Source organism: Cydia pomonella, chromosome 21, assembly GCF_033807575.1.
Source record: "Cydia pomonella isolate Wapato2018A chromosome 21, ilCydPomo1, whole genome shotgun sequence".
In the NCBI taxonomy this organism is placed as follows: domain Eukaryota; kingdom Metazoa; phylum Arthropoda; class Insecta; order Lepidoptera; family Tortricidae; genus Cydia; species Cydia pomonella.
Genome location: NC_084723.1, coordinates 5,990,738 through 6,008,744, shown reverse-complemented (window position 1 = coordinate 6,008,744; position 18,007 = coordinate 5,990,738). Strand labels below are relative to the sequence as shown.

At 39.4% G+C, this 18,007-nt stretch overlaps 2 protein-coding genes across 5 annotated transcripts in view; one reads left to right on the top strand and one right to left on the bottom strand.

Annotated features, from left to right (window-relative positions):
* LOC133529507 (cilia- and flagella-associated protein 58-like) overlaps positions 1-4,781 on the top strand; it is a 39,369-nt gene extending 34,588 nt beyond the window's left edge. The window contains exon 20 of the mRNA XM_061867229.1: positions 3,159-4,781. Within this exon, the coding sequence (XP_061723213.1) occupies positions 3,159-3,337 (179 nt within the window). The 3' untranslated portion in view covers positions 3,338-4,781. The remainder of the gene's footprint in view (positions 1-3,158) is intronic.
* Positions 4,765-18,007, bottom strand: part of LOC133529508 (C-terminal-binding protein) — a 106,677-nt gene continuing 93,434 nt past the window's right edge. For all 4 annotated transcript variants that reach the window (XM_061867230.1, XM_061867233.1, XM_061867231.1 and 1 more), the window contains 9 exons: positions 15,532-15,646; positions 13,439-13,583; positions 12,191-12,322; positions 11,227-11,426; positions 10,671-10,770; positions 7,960-8,162; positions 7,044-7,224; positions 6,697-6,827; positions 4,765-5,655 (listed from right to left, as the gene is read on the bottom strand). In XM_061867230.1, coding sequence (XP_061723214.1) covers positions 5,593-5,655; positions 6,697-6,827; positions 7,044-7,224; positions 7,960-8,162; positions 10,671-10,770; positions 11,227-11,426; positions 12,191-12,322; positions 13,439-13,583; positions 15,532-15,646 — 1,270 coding nt within the window. In that variant the 3' untranslated portion in view covers positions 4,765-5,592. The remainder of the gene's footprint in view (positions 5,656-6,696; positions 6,828-7,043; positions 7,225-7,959; positions 8,163-10,670; positions 10,771-11,226; positions 11,427-12,190; positions 12,323-13,438; positions 13,584-15,531; positions 15,647-18,007) is intronic.

The window sequence follows — 18,007 nt, the reverse complement described above, 5'->3', positions numbered from 1 at the left end:
TAAATATGTATACATTTTATCACCTTATTGCAATGGCTTAAGGTGAAGAAATGGTTACATATTTATGAATTCGACTGTACCATCGTACCATCGCCAACACTGTTAACTGTTCATCGATGGACCTTATTACAAAATGAATAAGGTCTACTGATGGACAGTTAAAAAGTGTTTCTGTTTGTACTCTTTTATTCTGAAAACCCCCAAATACCTGACCATGACAATTTTTTGCTTTTTATAGTTTCGTCGCTATGAATACGTATGGCTCATTATACATAATTTAGAATTTTATTCACGTACTTTAGGTAAACCCCCAAAACTTAGTTACCTATTTATTCAACCCAGTGAACACTTTTATACAGAGTCAAATGAAGGAGTGAGCCGGTTAATCATAAAAAATATTATAAGTGAAGTATTTTATTATTATATTTATACAATGTGTTTGTCCACGTAGGTATAGTGGAGCTGTTAACCAGAATCTTGAGCGTAGCGAGGAACTCAAAAACACAAGATGTAAAATAACTTTGCTCTCATGTGACACGTGTGAACTTTTCACCTCAGTAGTGAGAACATATTAAAGGTTAAAAAAATTCAACATCAAGTAAAGTTTTTATTCCTGTCAAGGCCTTCACTAAATTAAAAAGCTACTTTGTCTCACTCCCTGGAGTGACGAAAGTAGGCTTGTTCGAGCTGCTGAGGTGAAAAATTCTATATGACATTTGTGCTTCAAATTTATGCCCTAATTCATAAGCAGGGGTCGTACAAAAAGTGCGGATGACGTCAAACCACTTATAGGATGATTTCAAATAGTATTTTTGATTTTCATAAACAATCATCACTTATCCTTTATCAACCTCTTTATTAAACGATATCGCCACTTGAAATGAGTAAGGTACGTTTTTGACTGACACATTGTCAATCAGATGAACAATAAATTGACTTCGTTATTGTTTAGCTATTGTATCCTCACGATTATATTTAGCTAAAATTTATATTTACTAATGTACAATAAGAAAACGCTCTAAAATGTCATCTTTACTCGAATATTGTGGCAATCCCACAGACTTGTTCTAACTAATTTCAAATAATTATACCTTATGGTAACAAGTTTCGTGAAATTTATTTTATTCACTACATCACCCTACCACCTGTATTATTAATTCCATGTATTTATTTACGATTAATTTGTTACTTTATTAATACTACTTTGTTACTACATGTCACATGGAAGTTTAAATACAAACTCAAACATCATCCTGTGTGCAAGATTACGTCATTTTTACGTCATCTGCACTTTTTGTCCGACCCCTGTTCATAAGCTTTCGAATGATTATTAGTTTTTAGATGTGCGATAGGTAAATAAGCAGATAATGGTACATTAACCAAGTGCAGTAGTGTATGGCACCATAAAACTTTGAAAGGGTGCAGTTTTAAAATGGTTGAGTTAGGTATGGGGGTGATTTGTCGATAAAATTCATCGTACTATGCGTGGTTAACCGCTCCACTATACGTGGACAAACACATTGTATACCTATATACATATATTCAATTGACAGATAAGATATTCAATTTCCTCTTCGTAAACTTCGTAACTAAAGTATGAAAAACCCTTACGCTTTTCACCAACGTATACACTGCAATTACCAGAATACTTAATATAAAGATATCCTTTAAGGAGGAGTAATTAATGGTTTATAAAACTACAAGACTCGTACATGCATTAGACCTTATTTTTGGTATTTAGATGCCAAGACGCAGTCAAATAAAAAAAAATGAGTATGACAAACCGTAAAGCGCCCCCATTATAGTGATAAAGATCCTTTTCGGAGTTTACGAGATGGGCATTTTTTTTGATCGTGGATACAGGTATTTCCGAGTTTAATATTTTCCTTGATAGCTCCATTTGCCATTTACCTTGAATTGTACCTATACCTAAGACTATGTTTTTTCTAGACGTGAGCAAAAAAATTGAAAGTATCTCGGTTTTCCGACAACCAAAAGTGTTGACGTCAATGGTTCCAAGTTCCAACCTTATTCGTCATGGTTCAAGAATTCCTGTTACTCTGAATGTTAGGCATATGCTATTACCCCCTTATTCATAATCGTCTACTAAAGTTGACAAGCCGTTAATAATCGTTTGTCCCTTTCCGACGTATTGGTTTGATGGAAAGGAACAAACGATTATTAGAGTCTGTGCGGAAAGAGAAGAGTCGTGGAATGTATGGGGCGCAATACATTCCACGACTCTTCTCTTTCCGAACAGACTATAGCGGCTTGTCAACTTTAGTAGACGTTTATGAATAAAGGGGTTAGTCTTTACCTACTGTTTGAGTCAAATATTAGCATCGTAGTTACAGAGTAATAACATCGTAAGGAACAATGAACAATGTAGGTACACTCCGTTTCGGTCTAATTACAATCATTCATAAATTGAATAAAGTATCATAATAGCATTTCCATTGTATCACTGCCTTCTCAAGCAAACGAAATTCATCCCAATTTACCATTACATCAAAATTCAAATAAAAAATAGTTTTCCTTTCTATGGTGGGTCTTACGAGGATAAGTAATAGCAATAAGAATTTGAAATCGAGGTGTATTGTCAAAGAAAACTTTGTAGCGACGTAAATTTACTGCCTTCAAACACATGATTAAAACTTTTGGAACGCCTTTTGACTTTGATACTTATGCTTTCACTGATATTAAAAAGTGGCGCCATCTAATAGATCAAAAACCAAAAGTATAGCGGCATCGTTTCGAGCGATGGCGCCACAACCTTTAGCCCATGCCCGGTAAGATGGCGCCACTATGACGATATTCCACAAATTTAACCCATATCAGAGAAAGAATAAGGAGCAAAGTCAAATGGCGTTCTAGAAGTTTTAATTATGTGTCGAAAGATGGCAGTAAATTTATGTCGCTACAAAGTTTTCTATGACAATACACCTCTATTTAAAATTCTCTTTGGTAATAGGTACCTACTGTATGTGTAGAGTCGAGTTTTATAGGAATTGGTAATATTTTCATTGGAATTGGACCGTTCATTGTGCCACTTACAAACTCTGCTACTGCAGTCTGTGCAGAGCTTTTGCGTTTGCCCCCCCTCGCCGGGCAGATGGGAACAGGTGCATTCATATACTAAGCCATTTTCCTTTCTCCAGAGCTGAACATGCGCGAACAGCAAGTGACAGACCAGCGCCTAGAGATCCAGCGCATCACAGACGAGCTGTCATCCTTCAAGCAGAAGTACTACGAGATGAAGCGCGCGCTGGACGCGGACGAGGCGCGGCGGCTGCGCGTGCCCACCCCGCCCACGCGCGACTCCGCTGTGCTTAGCTAACTGGCGTGTGGGGAAATTGTTGGTAAAAGACCAAGGGATAAATCCCTTATGTCAGTAAGGGTCAATTATCAGAAAGTTCTAGTTTGCCTAATAAGTTATCTCGACATTTTGATAAAATTTCGTGTTTTGTGGTATAGTTAGCTTTTTTAGCTGGCCCGCAACGGCTTATCCTTTGTCTATTGTTAACTAAAACCGCGCGTGCCACTACCTGCAAAAAAAGGGTCGTATAATTCTAATTGGCACCCGAGCGCGGGCTAGTCCAACGTTCAAAAAACCAGTGTAGGTGCGCTCTCCGATAACGCGCCTTTGTTCCGCATATCGAGGACACATTTTAGACTGGTTCGGTAGCGTTCGACTCGCCGGCACTCAGTAACCGTATAGGGACCACACAAGAAGTCACAAATTACTTTTCCATTTGTTCATTTTGAATCTTATTTCAGTTAGCATAGGAGGTCTAATTAAATAACCGCCTAAAAGTTACCAGGCCCTTTTTTTGCAGGTAAGTGGCACGCGCGGTTTTAGTTAACAATAGACAAAGGATAAGCCGTTGGGGGCCAGCTACAAACAAAGCTAACAACTATAGTTAGGAACCTATACTTGGAGAGCATGTAAGTAGGTGGTCGCTCCGCTTTGATTGACCCGTAACAATACTTGTTATTCGTTTGTTTTTTTGTATTTAATCCTGTGCCAATTTAAATTGAATAATCAAAGATGAAATAAACATTGAAATTTCCACTTAAACTTTATAAAAATTCCAGAGGATGAAAGGTGAATTAGTCACAGCGCATAACTAGGTCATTAATGTATACTTTTTCCAGGCTCAATTCTCAGAATATGACTTGACCGTCATTTTATTTATTATTATTTATTTACCTTAGTTGTTGTTAATGTTCAAATAATTCAATTGTGAAAGCGTAAAGATGTCGCATTATGTACTTATCGCATAATGCCCCAATAACTTGGCCATGAAAAGTACCCAGTAGTAAGTTTGTAAAATATGTACTTTGAAATGTGTGGTACAGGTTGTTTAAATGTAATGATTAGTACATGATGCATTTGTTAATTAGTGTCATATAGATTTCGTCACATTTTTCAGTAAATCAAAAAAAAAGTTAATAAGTAAATTACAATAATAAAATATAAATCCGCCATTTTACTTTCCATCTGATGTAATATTTGTGAGTTTTTATTTTTCTCGTACAATAAAGTGTTTACGTACTTACTTAGATAATTTAACATACAGGGACAGTTTGCATGACGCGCAAATGTAATGAAAACGAATGTTAAGGTTTAGCTCATTTACAGCCATTGTATTGTTATTTTATTGTAAGTGATAATAATCAAGTATAGTTGAAATTCTGTAACATCGCCATTTTGAAATTGAAAGGAATCGGGATCAATTTTGAAAATAAATAAAACGACATATGTATTAATCCGAAAACAATAGTTTTATTTAAGAACTTTTCACTTTCTCATAAAATATACACATTGTTTTTGTCATTAAACTAAAATGTAAGTAAATACTAATTTTAAATACCAATGTTCGGTCAAACGGCGGCCCGAGGCGGGCGCCGCCAACGGTCTATGTTTAACGTGCTCTCATGTACAAACTGTTCACTTAAACGCTATTTAGAAAAAAATATCAAATGAAAGCATGATTTTGTACATTTCAAAATAAAAAAAAATGAAGACCTCCTGTTTACAAAGTGTGATGATAGAATTCTACAGTCCATCTGTCGATACTTAAAAATAACAGTTCGAATGCATGCGAGTCGGACCGGGTCGTGTCGGGTCAAATGCGGTGAAATGCTGCGACTAGCCGCGTGCGACTGCCGTCTGCGACTGCCGTGCGACTGTCGCGACCGCGACGGACGATCGCACCGAGACACGCCACTAACAAACCGCCCGCAGGCACACATACGTTTCTCATACAGATTCCCCTTAAAATTAGAAATATAAATCTCTTAATTCACATCGAATAGACTAACTCGTGTACTCGGATAGTACGATCACACACAACAAATCATAGTGTACTTTCGTCCGTCGGTATTTATTGCGTAAACGATTTTATCACTTTATTAAGCTACATTTGTTTAGCCGAATTATACTAAAGGAAGTTCCAAATATATAAAAAGTAAACCTTAAATCACGCAACATTCACTTCACTTTAGCGGGTAGTAGGTTAGTCCGGCGCGCAGACGGCGGCGCGGTACTATTGTTTGTATGTCCGTGCGCGGCGCGGCGTGCAGTGGCAACTAGTGCACGTCCGAGCTCTCCTTGTTCAGCGCGTGGTTCGCCGGGTCCGACGTGTTCATTGGCTGCCGACAAAACATATTTATTCATATTTCTGGTAATTAACAACTATAAATAATAAATAAATATTATAGGACATTATTACACAAATTGACTAAGTCCCACAGTAAGCTCAATAAGGCTTGAGTTGAGGGTACTTAGACAACGATATATATAATATATAAATATTTATAAATACTTAAATACATAGAAAACACCCATGACTCAGGAACAAATATCCATGCTCATCACACGAATAAATGCCCTTACCAGGATTTGAACCCGGGACCATCAGGTTCGTAGGCAAGGTCACTACCCACTAGGCCAAACCGGTCGTCTTGAGATGACAACTCTATCTATATCAACTACTTTTGTGTCAAATAAAGGTGAAGACACGACATGACATGTAGAGGCGAAACAAAGGAATATGTGATAGTCAAAAGGGACCTTATGGCGGTCTGCGCTTACGCCGTTATTAGTTGGTGCGCCAATACTAATGCGGCACTATGCGGTAGGCAAAATCAGGTTTTAAGGTTACTTTCCGATCATGTCATCTCGGATATGGGTGAATATCGTAATAGCAGCAATGAGATGACAAGCACGAAAATGGTGGGGGTAGGGGTTACTGTGACATCATAAAATCGGCAGTACAGTTCTTTTTTAATTTTTTCTTTTAAACATACCATGTGGAGTACCAAATGAAAGGAAAGGTCTTTGTTAAATCAAATACTAAAAATGTTAAGCATGTCATATATTTATAATCTACACACAAAGCCCTTTCATTTGGTACCCCATGAGGAATGTTTAAAAGAAAAATGTAAAACACATTGTACTGCCGACTTCATGGCGTCTCAGTAACTAGCCCCACCATTTTCGCGCTTGTCAGATGACAAGATGTATATACTTGAGACTATAAGATTATATACTTGTGTTCAGCGGCTGTAGCCCGGTCGCATTTTTCTCACTTGTTACTGTGCTTGTCACGTTCTAACAAGTAGGTTAGTGCGAAAGTGACAGGCATAGTGACAGTTAGTACGGCTACTAAGCGACGACAGGGCAGTACTGACCAGGCTGATGGGCGGCTGGCTGGGCTGCGGCGGCGGCGCGGGCTGCGGCGGCAGCGCGGGCGCGTCGTGCACGGCCGTCGTGGAGTGCGCCGCCTGCGCGCCGCCCGACCCGTAGTACCCGCCGTTCATACCTGGAAATTAACGAAAAAATTCAGTCAACATCGGTAGTCGTTTTCGAGGTATTTGGGGTCATAATCAATGGTAGTAATTTTTTAGGGTTTCGAAAAAACAATCGTTGGCGGTAATTTTAGAAGTTTTCGGATACAAAATGAGTGGCAGTTATTCTCAAGGTTTCCAGGGCCACAGTCGTCAGTTCGGAGCGGTAGTCGTCGGGTCGGGCGGCGTACCTTCGCTGTAGGTGCTGGGCGGCGGCTGCGGCTGCGGCTGCGGCAGCGGCGGCGCGGGCGGGGGCAGCGCGGGCGGCGCGCCGGGCAGGAAGTAGTCCTTGTTGACGCAGTTGCGCAGGCAGTCCGGGATGCGGCCCACGATCGCGCGCCGGATCTCCGACGCCGCCATCTCGCGGAGCTCCTGCGATACATAACGACACCACTTTAGTCGTCATCGAACAACATGTTCGTGGAAAGACGTCCAAAAATCCGTTTCTGGTCAATGCGTCCGGTTTCCATAAGGTCGACAATATCATATTTGAAGGAACGTATCGATTACATATTTTGCACACACTTCCATCTCCCTCACGCGAACAGGTACATACCGGAAATTGAAAGAAAACTACTTTCACAACTCAAAAGATATAATTGGCTACTTGACTGTTCTTTGTAAATAATGTCAAACGATCTTGATTTTCCTGAGGATCAAATGTCTATATAACACTCATGCCATTTAAGCAACACAAAGATCAGAAATCGACGATTGAAACGCCTCTAACAAAATGATAAGGTGATGTGACGTCACATCATATAAGTCCTAAATGTATGGAAGATCAAGGAAATTGCCATTTTGACCCTGAAATATTGCGTTTATGTATATAGTTGTCATACAATTTATTTTTCAATAAAATGTAAGGAATCGAATGGTACCATTGTCTTTTCTATTTTTTAAAAAAGGCTACGAAGTCTCATAAAAAAATTTTTTTTGTGACTTCGTAGCCTTGTATTTTTTTATAATCTCAATATAATTTTTTAAATTCCACTTTTTATAATGGATGGCTCATTTTCTATCCATTTAACTAAATTTTGTTATAATATTCAACATGTGTCAAGTACCCAATTTGTAAAGTCTCTAATGGCACTAGCACCACGTTACCTGCGCGCTGGCGTCGGAGTAGAAGGCGGCGTGGGGCGTGCAGAGCACGTTGGGCGCGTCCTTGAGCGGGCCCTGGAACACGTTGAAGGGCTCGTTCTCGTGCACGTCGAGCGCGGCGGCGCGGATGCGGCCCTGCTTCAGCGCGGCCGCCAGCCCCTCGTCGTCCACCAGCCCGCCGCGCGCCGTGTTCACCAGGAACGCCCCTGCCACGTTACATACACTTAGCCCGACGTGCAATCCTCCGGGTAGGGATTGCAAACCGGATTGGTTTTCAATCCGGCCGGATTTTGGCCATAGTCCGGCCGGATCCGGCCGGACCGGATCCGGTTTGGTATAGAGATATAAAAGTTAATTAAATGACATATTTTTCCACTTTTTTGAGTAATACGTATTCCTAAATCTATAATTTGAAGTTAATAAATAACTTCTTAACAATAAAATAGAACTTGGTAATAAAATGTGTCACAATGTCAATATAACATCAAAAACAAAATTTGAAATCGGTAATTTATTATATTTAACCATTCAAAAGTGCTCAAATTTTCGTTTACAATTATAAATTTGATTAGTTTCCAAAGCCTGATGATGGGATGTGGGGTGGGAATTGGAGCTCCTTGAAAGGACAAGTTTTCGTAACTGTTCTTTGATTGAACTCTTTGTAGACTCGTCTCTTTCCTCACAAACTCTAACGTTGACATCCATTCTAGCATAGAGAAATAAGAAGTACATAGAGTGCTCACTCCATACATCAGTTTTGGTACCAAACGCTTATTATTTTCGTAGTCGACATCTAGCATCGAGTAGCGGAACTCTCAGTACTGCTACTCGACAATGGATATCGCGGCAAACAAGAGTAACCGGAACTCTATTTTCAACTCCTACGCTTACTATTATTTATTACTTTTAACGAAGATATTTTACTTTTAACCAATTTTGATATTAAATGCGCTCAAGTATTATCTTGCTCTAATTTTTTTGTCCGAAAAAGTAGTAGACTGTATGTCTTAAAAAAATTGTACTTTTTTAATTTATGGAAAAGTATATTGGTCAAATTATAGGGAACAACACACGACACGATGATCTCATGCGAAAAATAATAGAATGTAGGATTGAAAACCATTGCGGAAAGGGACTCCCTAAGAAAAGTTACATAGATCAAATAAAGAATTGGCTAGACGTAGAGTAGCATGTACAGGAGATGAAGGAAATTGCATAAGATTGGATGAAATTGTAAAGACAAAAGATTCTCTCTTAAATTTGAATAGAAAAGAATCTATATTTTATCATATATATACATATATCGGAGAAAACTAAAGATTATCAATATTATCATATAGTCTTCATTCACACATATTGATGAGCCCAACTGTAGTCGGTTGAGTACCACCGACTTAATCCTGCTCATTTGTTTACTTTTAATCTCCTATCACAACATTAACCTTCTCTTTAGCATAAATTACAAATGCCTTCCATGGCATCTCCATCCTTTCATTTTTCCTTCTATTACAGTATTTATGTAATCGTCATATCGTGCCACCAACATGAAAGAAGAAGAAATCCTCTTCTGTTCCCAGTCATCGTCATAATAAATATATTTTTATCTTAATAAATTTAAACTTTTTGATTCGTTTTTTGTTCTGTTCAACTTCATACCTCGTATCCGTTGCCTTTTCCTCATCTGAAACGCACAGCGCGTGCTGTATTTAGGCGTTTTTTTATTTTACCGGATCCGGTCCGGATCCGGTGATTTTTACCGGATCCGGTAGCTCCTGAAAAGTGCCGGATCCGGCCGGATTACCGGATCCGCCGGACCGGATTGCAATCCCTACCTCCGGGCCACCCCACACTCGCGTCTCCCGAGCGTCGGCGTCTCATCAACTGATGCCGACTGCTGCTCGACGCAACGTTGGCGCGACTGCGCAGCCAGCGCCATTTTCCATAGCGCTAACTAGACGCCGACGCTCAAAAGGCGGTAGCATGGGGTGGTGGTGGAGGTAGCGTAGAAGACGCGTCGAGACAGAAGGGCCGGGCCTTAATAATGCCTTGCGCTGCGTTTGTGTCGCGTCGTCGCGACGGATTAATGTGGCATACCATAAAATATATCTGTAAAATTCGCAGAGTCAACACTGCGACGAATCAACGCGACGCAGCTCAACGTAACGCACCAGCACGCGGGCACGCGCAGGTTTTGTGTAACCCGTGCGAAGCCGGGACGAGTCGCTAGTGTATTTTGAAAACAAAACTTCACTTACATCAAATACAAGATCACAAAACTGTCATCACAGTTCATTGTCGTACATAATTCATGTAAATATTTAAAAAGATGCAATATTAACCTTTTCAACGCCAAAGACCACTAAAACGGTCATCGTCTGTCGTGCCCGCGACGCCAATGACCATTAAAAAGGCTATGGCGGACGTTGTCAAAGCGACTTTCCTACTGTCAGTTTAGCTTCATATTCGCTCTTCACCAGTTAACTTTTTGGCGTCCATGGCATTTCTTGACACGTGTGGAAAAGCGTTGAAAAGGTTAATAACAGCAAAAGTCAAAAACGATTGGAATCACTAAAGTCTCTAAAGAAAGGCCTCAAGATTGCTAATTAATTTATGACAGCCGTATTGTGATCCAAAACACCGCTACGGCTTTTTAAAAACTCCGTTTCTGAACCTAACGCACCTTAACCTCTTAGTACTAGATACGAAGGACATACCTGGACGCATTTGTTTGATAGTGAACTCGTTGATAAGGTGATGGTTGTGTTCATTTAAGCTGCAGTGAAGTGACACACAGTCACTCTGGAATAGGAGGTCCTGAAACCAAAAAATATTACATCAATTACATATGTATTTAATAACAAATCTACGGGGTCAATATACTACTACGTCAAAGTACTACGAAATACTCTATTTTGACTAATTTAGTCATAATTTGTCATATAATTACCTATTATTCATCAGATTTGTATTGGCAATAATATAGACATTAGTCTACAATCAAAAGTGACGAAATTATAGCTTTATGGCTAGTCCATAAAATTCTGCAGTTCTTCCCATGGCTATAAAATATACATAATGCCCGCTACGTATTTTTTTAATAGGGACAACAAAACTCGAAGTTCGGTATCATGTTTATAGAGATCATTTGCATCAGTCACGATGCTGTCACGATGGAATTACGACGTCAACTGTCGCGCGCGGCTAAAGCCCAATATCAACGTTCGTGCATTCCGACAAAGTTTATGATGACGCGCCGCATAAGGTCCCAACCTGCAGCGTGTAGACCCTGGTGAGGCCGAGCGACTTCTCGATGCCGTCGGGCAGGTAGGGGTCGTAGAAGATGACGTTGAAGCCGAAGGCCTTGGCCCGCAGCGCCACGGCGGAGCCGATGCGGCCGAGCCCCACGATGCCGAGCGTGTCGCCGCGGATGCGCGCGCAGCCCGCCGCCGCTTCGCGGACTTGCTCCGGACCTAGGAAACCACAACACATTATTGCCTGCAACGCAACCCCTCGAGTTTCAGTCGTATACAATGTGAGAAACCTCTTAAGTCCCAAGAGTTTTTGTACGAACTCGCGTGTGCGTAATCATATTGTCAGTGGGACTTGATATCGCGTCCACGTAAGTTAGGCAAAATGAGTGCATTGTGCACGAAAACGTACAAAGCCCAAGGAGAATGTGCTGTCCGGACTAAAATAAACTTTGTATAATTTACAGTAGGGCTAAGATGGTCGGCTCTTTATAATTTTTCACCAAGCCTGCCACAAGCATAGTGACAAGTGATAAAAATGGAATCATGATGCCACCGTCGATCTAGGTAAAAAATAGCCACTATAGGGGTCACGTCTCGTCACCGATAAAAGCTTTCACTTTGATATCATAGCGCAAGTATTCTTAGTTCCCAGTACTGCACTTCAGCGCAAAGTCGAAATTATGGATTGATATCAAATTCATCTGGGGATAAACTGGTTTTAATTTTGTTTTAATGAACTGAAAATATGCTGTACGGTCTTCCCATCTTATGCAGGATCTAAATAGTTTTGAGGTTCAGCAAGTCAGCATATTGATGGCTCACACTATGTTGATTGTTGTTTTACACAAAGTTGCAAGCGTCGACTCCTCGCAACTTGTTTTACAATGTATGTTCATTGCTTAATGACGTCCTCTGTTTAATAACCCTTTAAGTCCCCGTGGTTTCACGGCCCTATTGTCTTTTGTAAGGTGATGTAAGTTTACCTGTGAATTTCTTTCCATCCCGCACCATGATGGCGAGCCAGAAGGTCCGCCGGTATAAATTAAGTATGAGACACATCGTCGTGTCGGCCACCTCCTCCACGCCGTAGCCGGGCACATTACATACTGCTATTCCTGGAAAAAACCATTTACACATTCAAATCACGAATAAACATTATTCTTTATTTCTCTTTAATCTTAGATATTATTATTAGAAATAAATCCCCAAAGATCATAAATTAGGCCTAGGTTGGATGGCACTGAAGATAGTATTCAATGCATGAGCATGACACAGGATACATCATAGATCGGGTATGTCCACTCGGGTGCAAAGAAATCGTGCCAATCTACCCGTTATGACATGTCGTCGTAACTTAGTAACCTCAATCATAAACATCCATCTAGTGGTTTGAAAAATTCATGTACAATCGCCATCAGATATGTATAGGAGCGGCCGAGGTGCTCAAAAATATATGAACATGCACTCTAGCGACTATTGACAATAGAAGCGTGTTCAAATATTTATGAGCACATTGGCCGCTCGGATATACTGATGGCGACTCTACAAGTGTACATAAATCTATACTAATATTATAAATGCGAAAGTAACTATCTGTTATCACTTCACGCTTTAACCGCTGAGCCGATTTAGATGAAAATTGATGGCCGGGGAAGGACAGTAGGGACACAGCTATACAACAGAATGAGAGATGAATTTCATTATTTTATTCTAACAAATAGCTTTCTCCCAACTTACGTAAGCAAGTGTATCTTAGGCCGAGGTAATGTAAATTTTGGTCATAAGTTCTATTTTATTTTACGGGCTCATTGATTAAATAGTGAAGTCCTCATCGAATTATCGACCGAACAACATTCACGGCCACGATACGAAATAGACACAATCAGTCATATGTTAATAGATAACTCTGAGCGCGACAGTCAAAATAAGTTAGAAGCTTCGGAGCAGACGTGTCGAAAGGTCATCTCTCATCAATATTCAAGCGGATACAATGTCGGCGGTGTACTTGTGCCACATTAATTATTTAGCTACTAGACTAGTCAGACAAACGAGCCACTAGAAAGTGGATGAGGTTATTAAATTGTGGATAAATAGTTTTACTGTCTTAGGTATATGATGCAATACTCTATTCATATCAAAAGGGCCTCTTCGGCTTCGCGCACGCCTCCCAAAGGTCCGGAACACCATTGTTCATATATGTTACAGAGTATAAAAGTAAACAAGTACGTTACCTAGTTCCCCCGCCGCCTTGACATCAATGTTGTCGACGCCGGAGCCGATGCGCACGATGATGCGCAGCGCCTTGAACTTCTCCAGGTCTTCCTTGGTGAGGATGATGGTGTGCCACATGAGTGCACCCACCGCCTCGTTCAGCACCTACAAAACACAGGGAATTACAATGGGCAAACCGGGAGATCAAGGAGCGTTCAGAGGTACAGAAGGGGTTTTAATGTTAAGTAATTTTTGACATAATAAATTCAGAAATTTCTTAAGGGGTACTTTACAGAATTTAAGCGTCCTTTGACCTTTCAACTGGGTTTGTTTATTGTCCTGATCCAATTTTTCAGTCACCCTTCACCATTATTTTGCTCTATTTGGCTCGATAGAGGTTTTAATCAACGACTTTAGTAACCCTCAAACATGATTGTTAAAAAAGATCTCTCTCTGTTTTTCTCAAAACTTATAGATTGATTCGCCGAAGCCGGTGAGAATGGGATGAGCAAACAAGAATATGTATATGGGTAAACTTTTGAAGAGGTGTGTTTTTGACGTTTGTATTGCTTTTTTTTTGGAAAATTGTATTGGTAATATTTGTATAAGTACCCCTCCTTAACGAAAAATATAGTGCACAAGGCACCACTCTTCTTTTTACAATTAGCTAGATATTATGGACGCGTAATAATCGGCATTTGTATGACAGTATCGACATTTATATGGCATATGTATGGCACCTTTCCAACATCTGTACGGCCCTTTGTCGACATTGTATGCTACATTCGACATTTGTCTGGTCAAAGTATTTATTCATATAATTGTCGACAAATATGTTATTGACCATCTTTTGTAAATTATGTTCCTGATTCCAGTATCAATAAAAAATACAAATGTCGTAGTCACTATACCAAAACACGTCGTTTAAATAAATAACTTTTGTTTATCAAAAACACAGTTCTGTGTCCAGTAGACCTACCGATTGAGATCGAATCCCAAATAATATACTTTTGTATCGTTAATTAAATGTAGATAAATAAACAAACCAGATATATGGAGGTATCCTAGAGTCGTAAGAAAAACAGTGCCGTGCGGTGCGCGTCAACACGTTTCATCAAAAACAATACATGCTTAAGAAACAAAGGTATATTTTTAATTATAACATATATAATGAAAATATACCTATAGCAACACTTTCCGTTCAATATACTTGCAGTATTAGCTTTGGGACAGCAAAAAATGATAATTTTAATATTGACCCATGATGACGGCGACCCTTGTAACATAACTGTTACGTAATCTAGGTTAATCATAGGTGTGTATTTATTTCTGCGTTCCTTATACATATGCGTAGTTTAATTTTACAAGTATATTTTTTACACTTACCTAACATTTACTTAATACCTACATTAATCTAGGGATAAAAGTATTTACATGAGAAAAGGTTTTTAAAAATAAACATTATGGAAATTGTCTAGCGTTAGCCCAAATGTGGCAGGGCAAGGCCGAACTTGGATTATATTGGCGTTCTGCATCACCAATCACCATCCATAACGGTGTCAAAACATTTGAAGATTACCGCCGCACAAGCTCAAGCCAAAATATTAGTTGGTTGTTATGACAGGATGTCAAGTCGCACGACCGTCGATGATTGGTGTCATTCGTTTTACAGATTTCATTCACGCTATTCAGATTTTCACGCCAGCTGTGAGGAAGCGATTGTTTAGCGCGGGCAAATGGAAAACTTCCATTCGCTAGACTAGGGTACTACAATGAAACTTGAAAGCCTTTTAAATTTGTCCATTCGTCGCTTCCGAGTGTCCAAAATAGCTTGTTTCGTGCCAGTATGCTATATGTTAATTATTGGGTTGCTAAACAACGACAATCCCAAACAGTTAAGCAAAAGCATACCTTTACTGTACATTAGTGAACCTGATTGAGAAGTCAATCATGTATGATTGCAAAGCCTTCTTGGCTTACTGGATTATCAACACATCATCTCAGCCGTCCCAGCTTAGCAAATACACAATGACAATAGGCCGACGCAAATGCACGCGCGGCCGCAACGCATATTGCCTCGGGTAAGGCAGGTTTAAAATGTCTTGACACGTACCTTCTCGTGTATCTCGGAGGTGGACTGCGCGTCGCAAAACGCGACCGTCGCTACGTCCTTCAGTATCGGCATCTCGACGGTGCAGTCCCGTCCGTCCAACAACGCCACCAGCGGCCTGCAAATACAACATAAAGCGTTTAACAGAAATACTTATATAATAAGCAACGTAGTATAGTGTAAGAGGGAGTTGTAATAGGGTATTCTCCTACTAGTCAAATATCAGTGTTTTGTTTAGAACTGTCAAAACGATTTGCCAATATTGACATTTATATCAATTTTTTAGTTCTATCCGGTTTATCAAATTGAAATTGTGGCAAAATATACATCCAGCTGTTTTTCCTAATAATCATGTGGCGCTTTATTTCGCGCATGGTGTGAAATAATTTATTTTAAATACAGAAACATCCCTATTCTTTAAACGCTTTGACAAAGTGCGGAAGAACTAATTGGGTCCCATACATTATGCTAACTCAGGAAAACACGCCCATATTCTTGTAAATCCGTACAAGTTTGTTACCAATGTTAAGTGACAATTCGTAATCCTTATTAAAAAGGTATGTAGATATACATAATACTTATGATCCGCCAATGGGCAGTAAAGAGAACAGACACAGTGTGTATGGTTGAAAAGATAAGCGATTTTAAATTATCAATCATAGGTATATAATCAGACCTTTTTATTGAGTCTGTGCGGAAACAGAAGAGTCATAGAATGTATTGGTTCACATACATTCCACGACTCTTCTCTATCCGCACAGACTAGCAAAATATTCCTTCGCATCCAATCCTTGTAATCTTGATTTTGGCCTTTGATATAGGCGATTTCAATGAACATAGAATAAGATAGTTACTTTTTTTTTTAAAGAAATTGTAAATAATTTCCATTGTCATTAATTAAAGCCAGTTCGAAATCAAGAATTAAGGCGAAGGTATACACAAGATGCAACACTAAATTTACTGTGGAGATGCCCTTTACAATCAAAAATAAAATGTCATCACGACTGACGTCTCCGCGTAGCCGTAAATCATTACAGACGCAATCCGAATGATAAACGGATCATGCCAACGCCGACCTACATAAGGATACATTTTATCGAAATATACTCCGGTGCAAAATCTACGCGAAGTAATAAACGCAATTATCAAATACTAAAGGTTACAAAGCATACAAAATACGACCGGGATATCTCATGAAAATGATATAAACGTCATATTCAGAATTGAAATCATTAGTAAATTGAATGAAAGCCAAAGGCTTGACGAGTTAACGCATGTTAATGCTTTGGACGGTCGAGAGCAGGAGGGAACCGCAAGTTGAATGAATAGCATAATTAAACGACATGTATGTGACGTCAAATATACCTTCGCCTTATTACCAGGGAAAAAGGTACAACATTGTTGACGTAAGTTTGCCGTCGTCTGTATGTAGTGGTGCAGTGATTCATCGTATAATTATAACAGTAGCAGTAGTGTAATAGGTATGCAATACTACACAGTTACGTCGGCAATGTAAGGCGAAATAAATTGAATTATGAGCTACCGAAGACACTTCATACCAAGAAATGTATGTGTCCTATAATTATGACAAGATAAACCGTGCTTAAATAGCTCAAGCAGCATTCTGACCTCCGATACATTTTGATTAGTATTCAAGAGCTCGATTAATTGGCACAGTTAATAATACTAATCTTTTTTATTTTTGTTGCACAATATATTAAAACTACCTACGAGTATATAACTGTACAACAAAAAGATGATCGGCAGTAATCACATAATTCCGTGTGAGGAAAGTTTAGCACACGCGCGGATAACTGCAACTATTTTATTGCAAGCATTCATGAAATTAGTATAATACCCGAGGCAGAGGTCTCCGCTAACTTTGGAACGTATAACTATGCAGGTGTGTTCCCATCGCTTGGCCGAGCACGCGCGAGTCGGTTTATGGATGTAGTAGGCGAACGCGACTGAGATCCAGAGAGTATATTTAATACGCAATTAGGGTCTCTATTGTTTCCCATAAAGGTTTAAGTCATAATGTATTGTTTGTCCACATTTTCGTCAAGTCATAATTTGTTTTTTCTCAGAAACGCGTAACTTTTCAGGGTTGCCATAAAAAAAACCTAACCTAACCTATCCTATCCATAGGATAACCTTACGAAAATCCTGAAAAGTTAACGGTTTCAGAATTATGACTAATTAATGAAAATCTGACAATCATTACATCGTTACTTTCAATAATTTTATTTCAAACAAAGGGATCGAAGGCAATTATTATAGTGATTCGTGAGTGCAGTTATATTATTATATACTAGTTTACCGGAAGCATTCGATTCTGTAAGCTATTGGATTGACATCTAGTTTGGCTCTCAAATATTTATATACCTATGCCCTTTTCCCTCTAAGTTAAGTTTCAAATTTTAATAATAGTTACGTGGTAGTTCCAAAACATGTGGGCCACTACGTACTGTAATGAAAT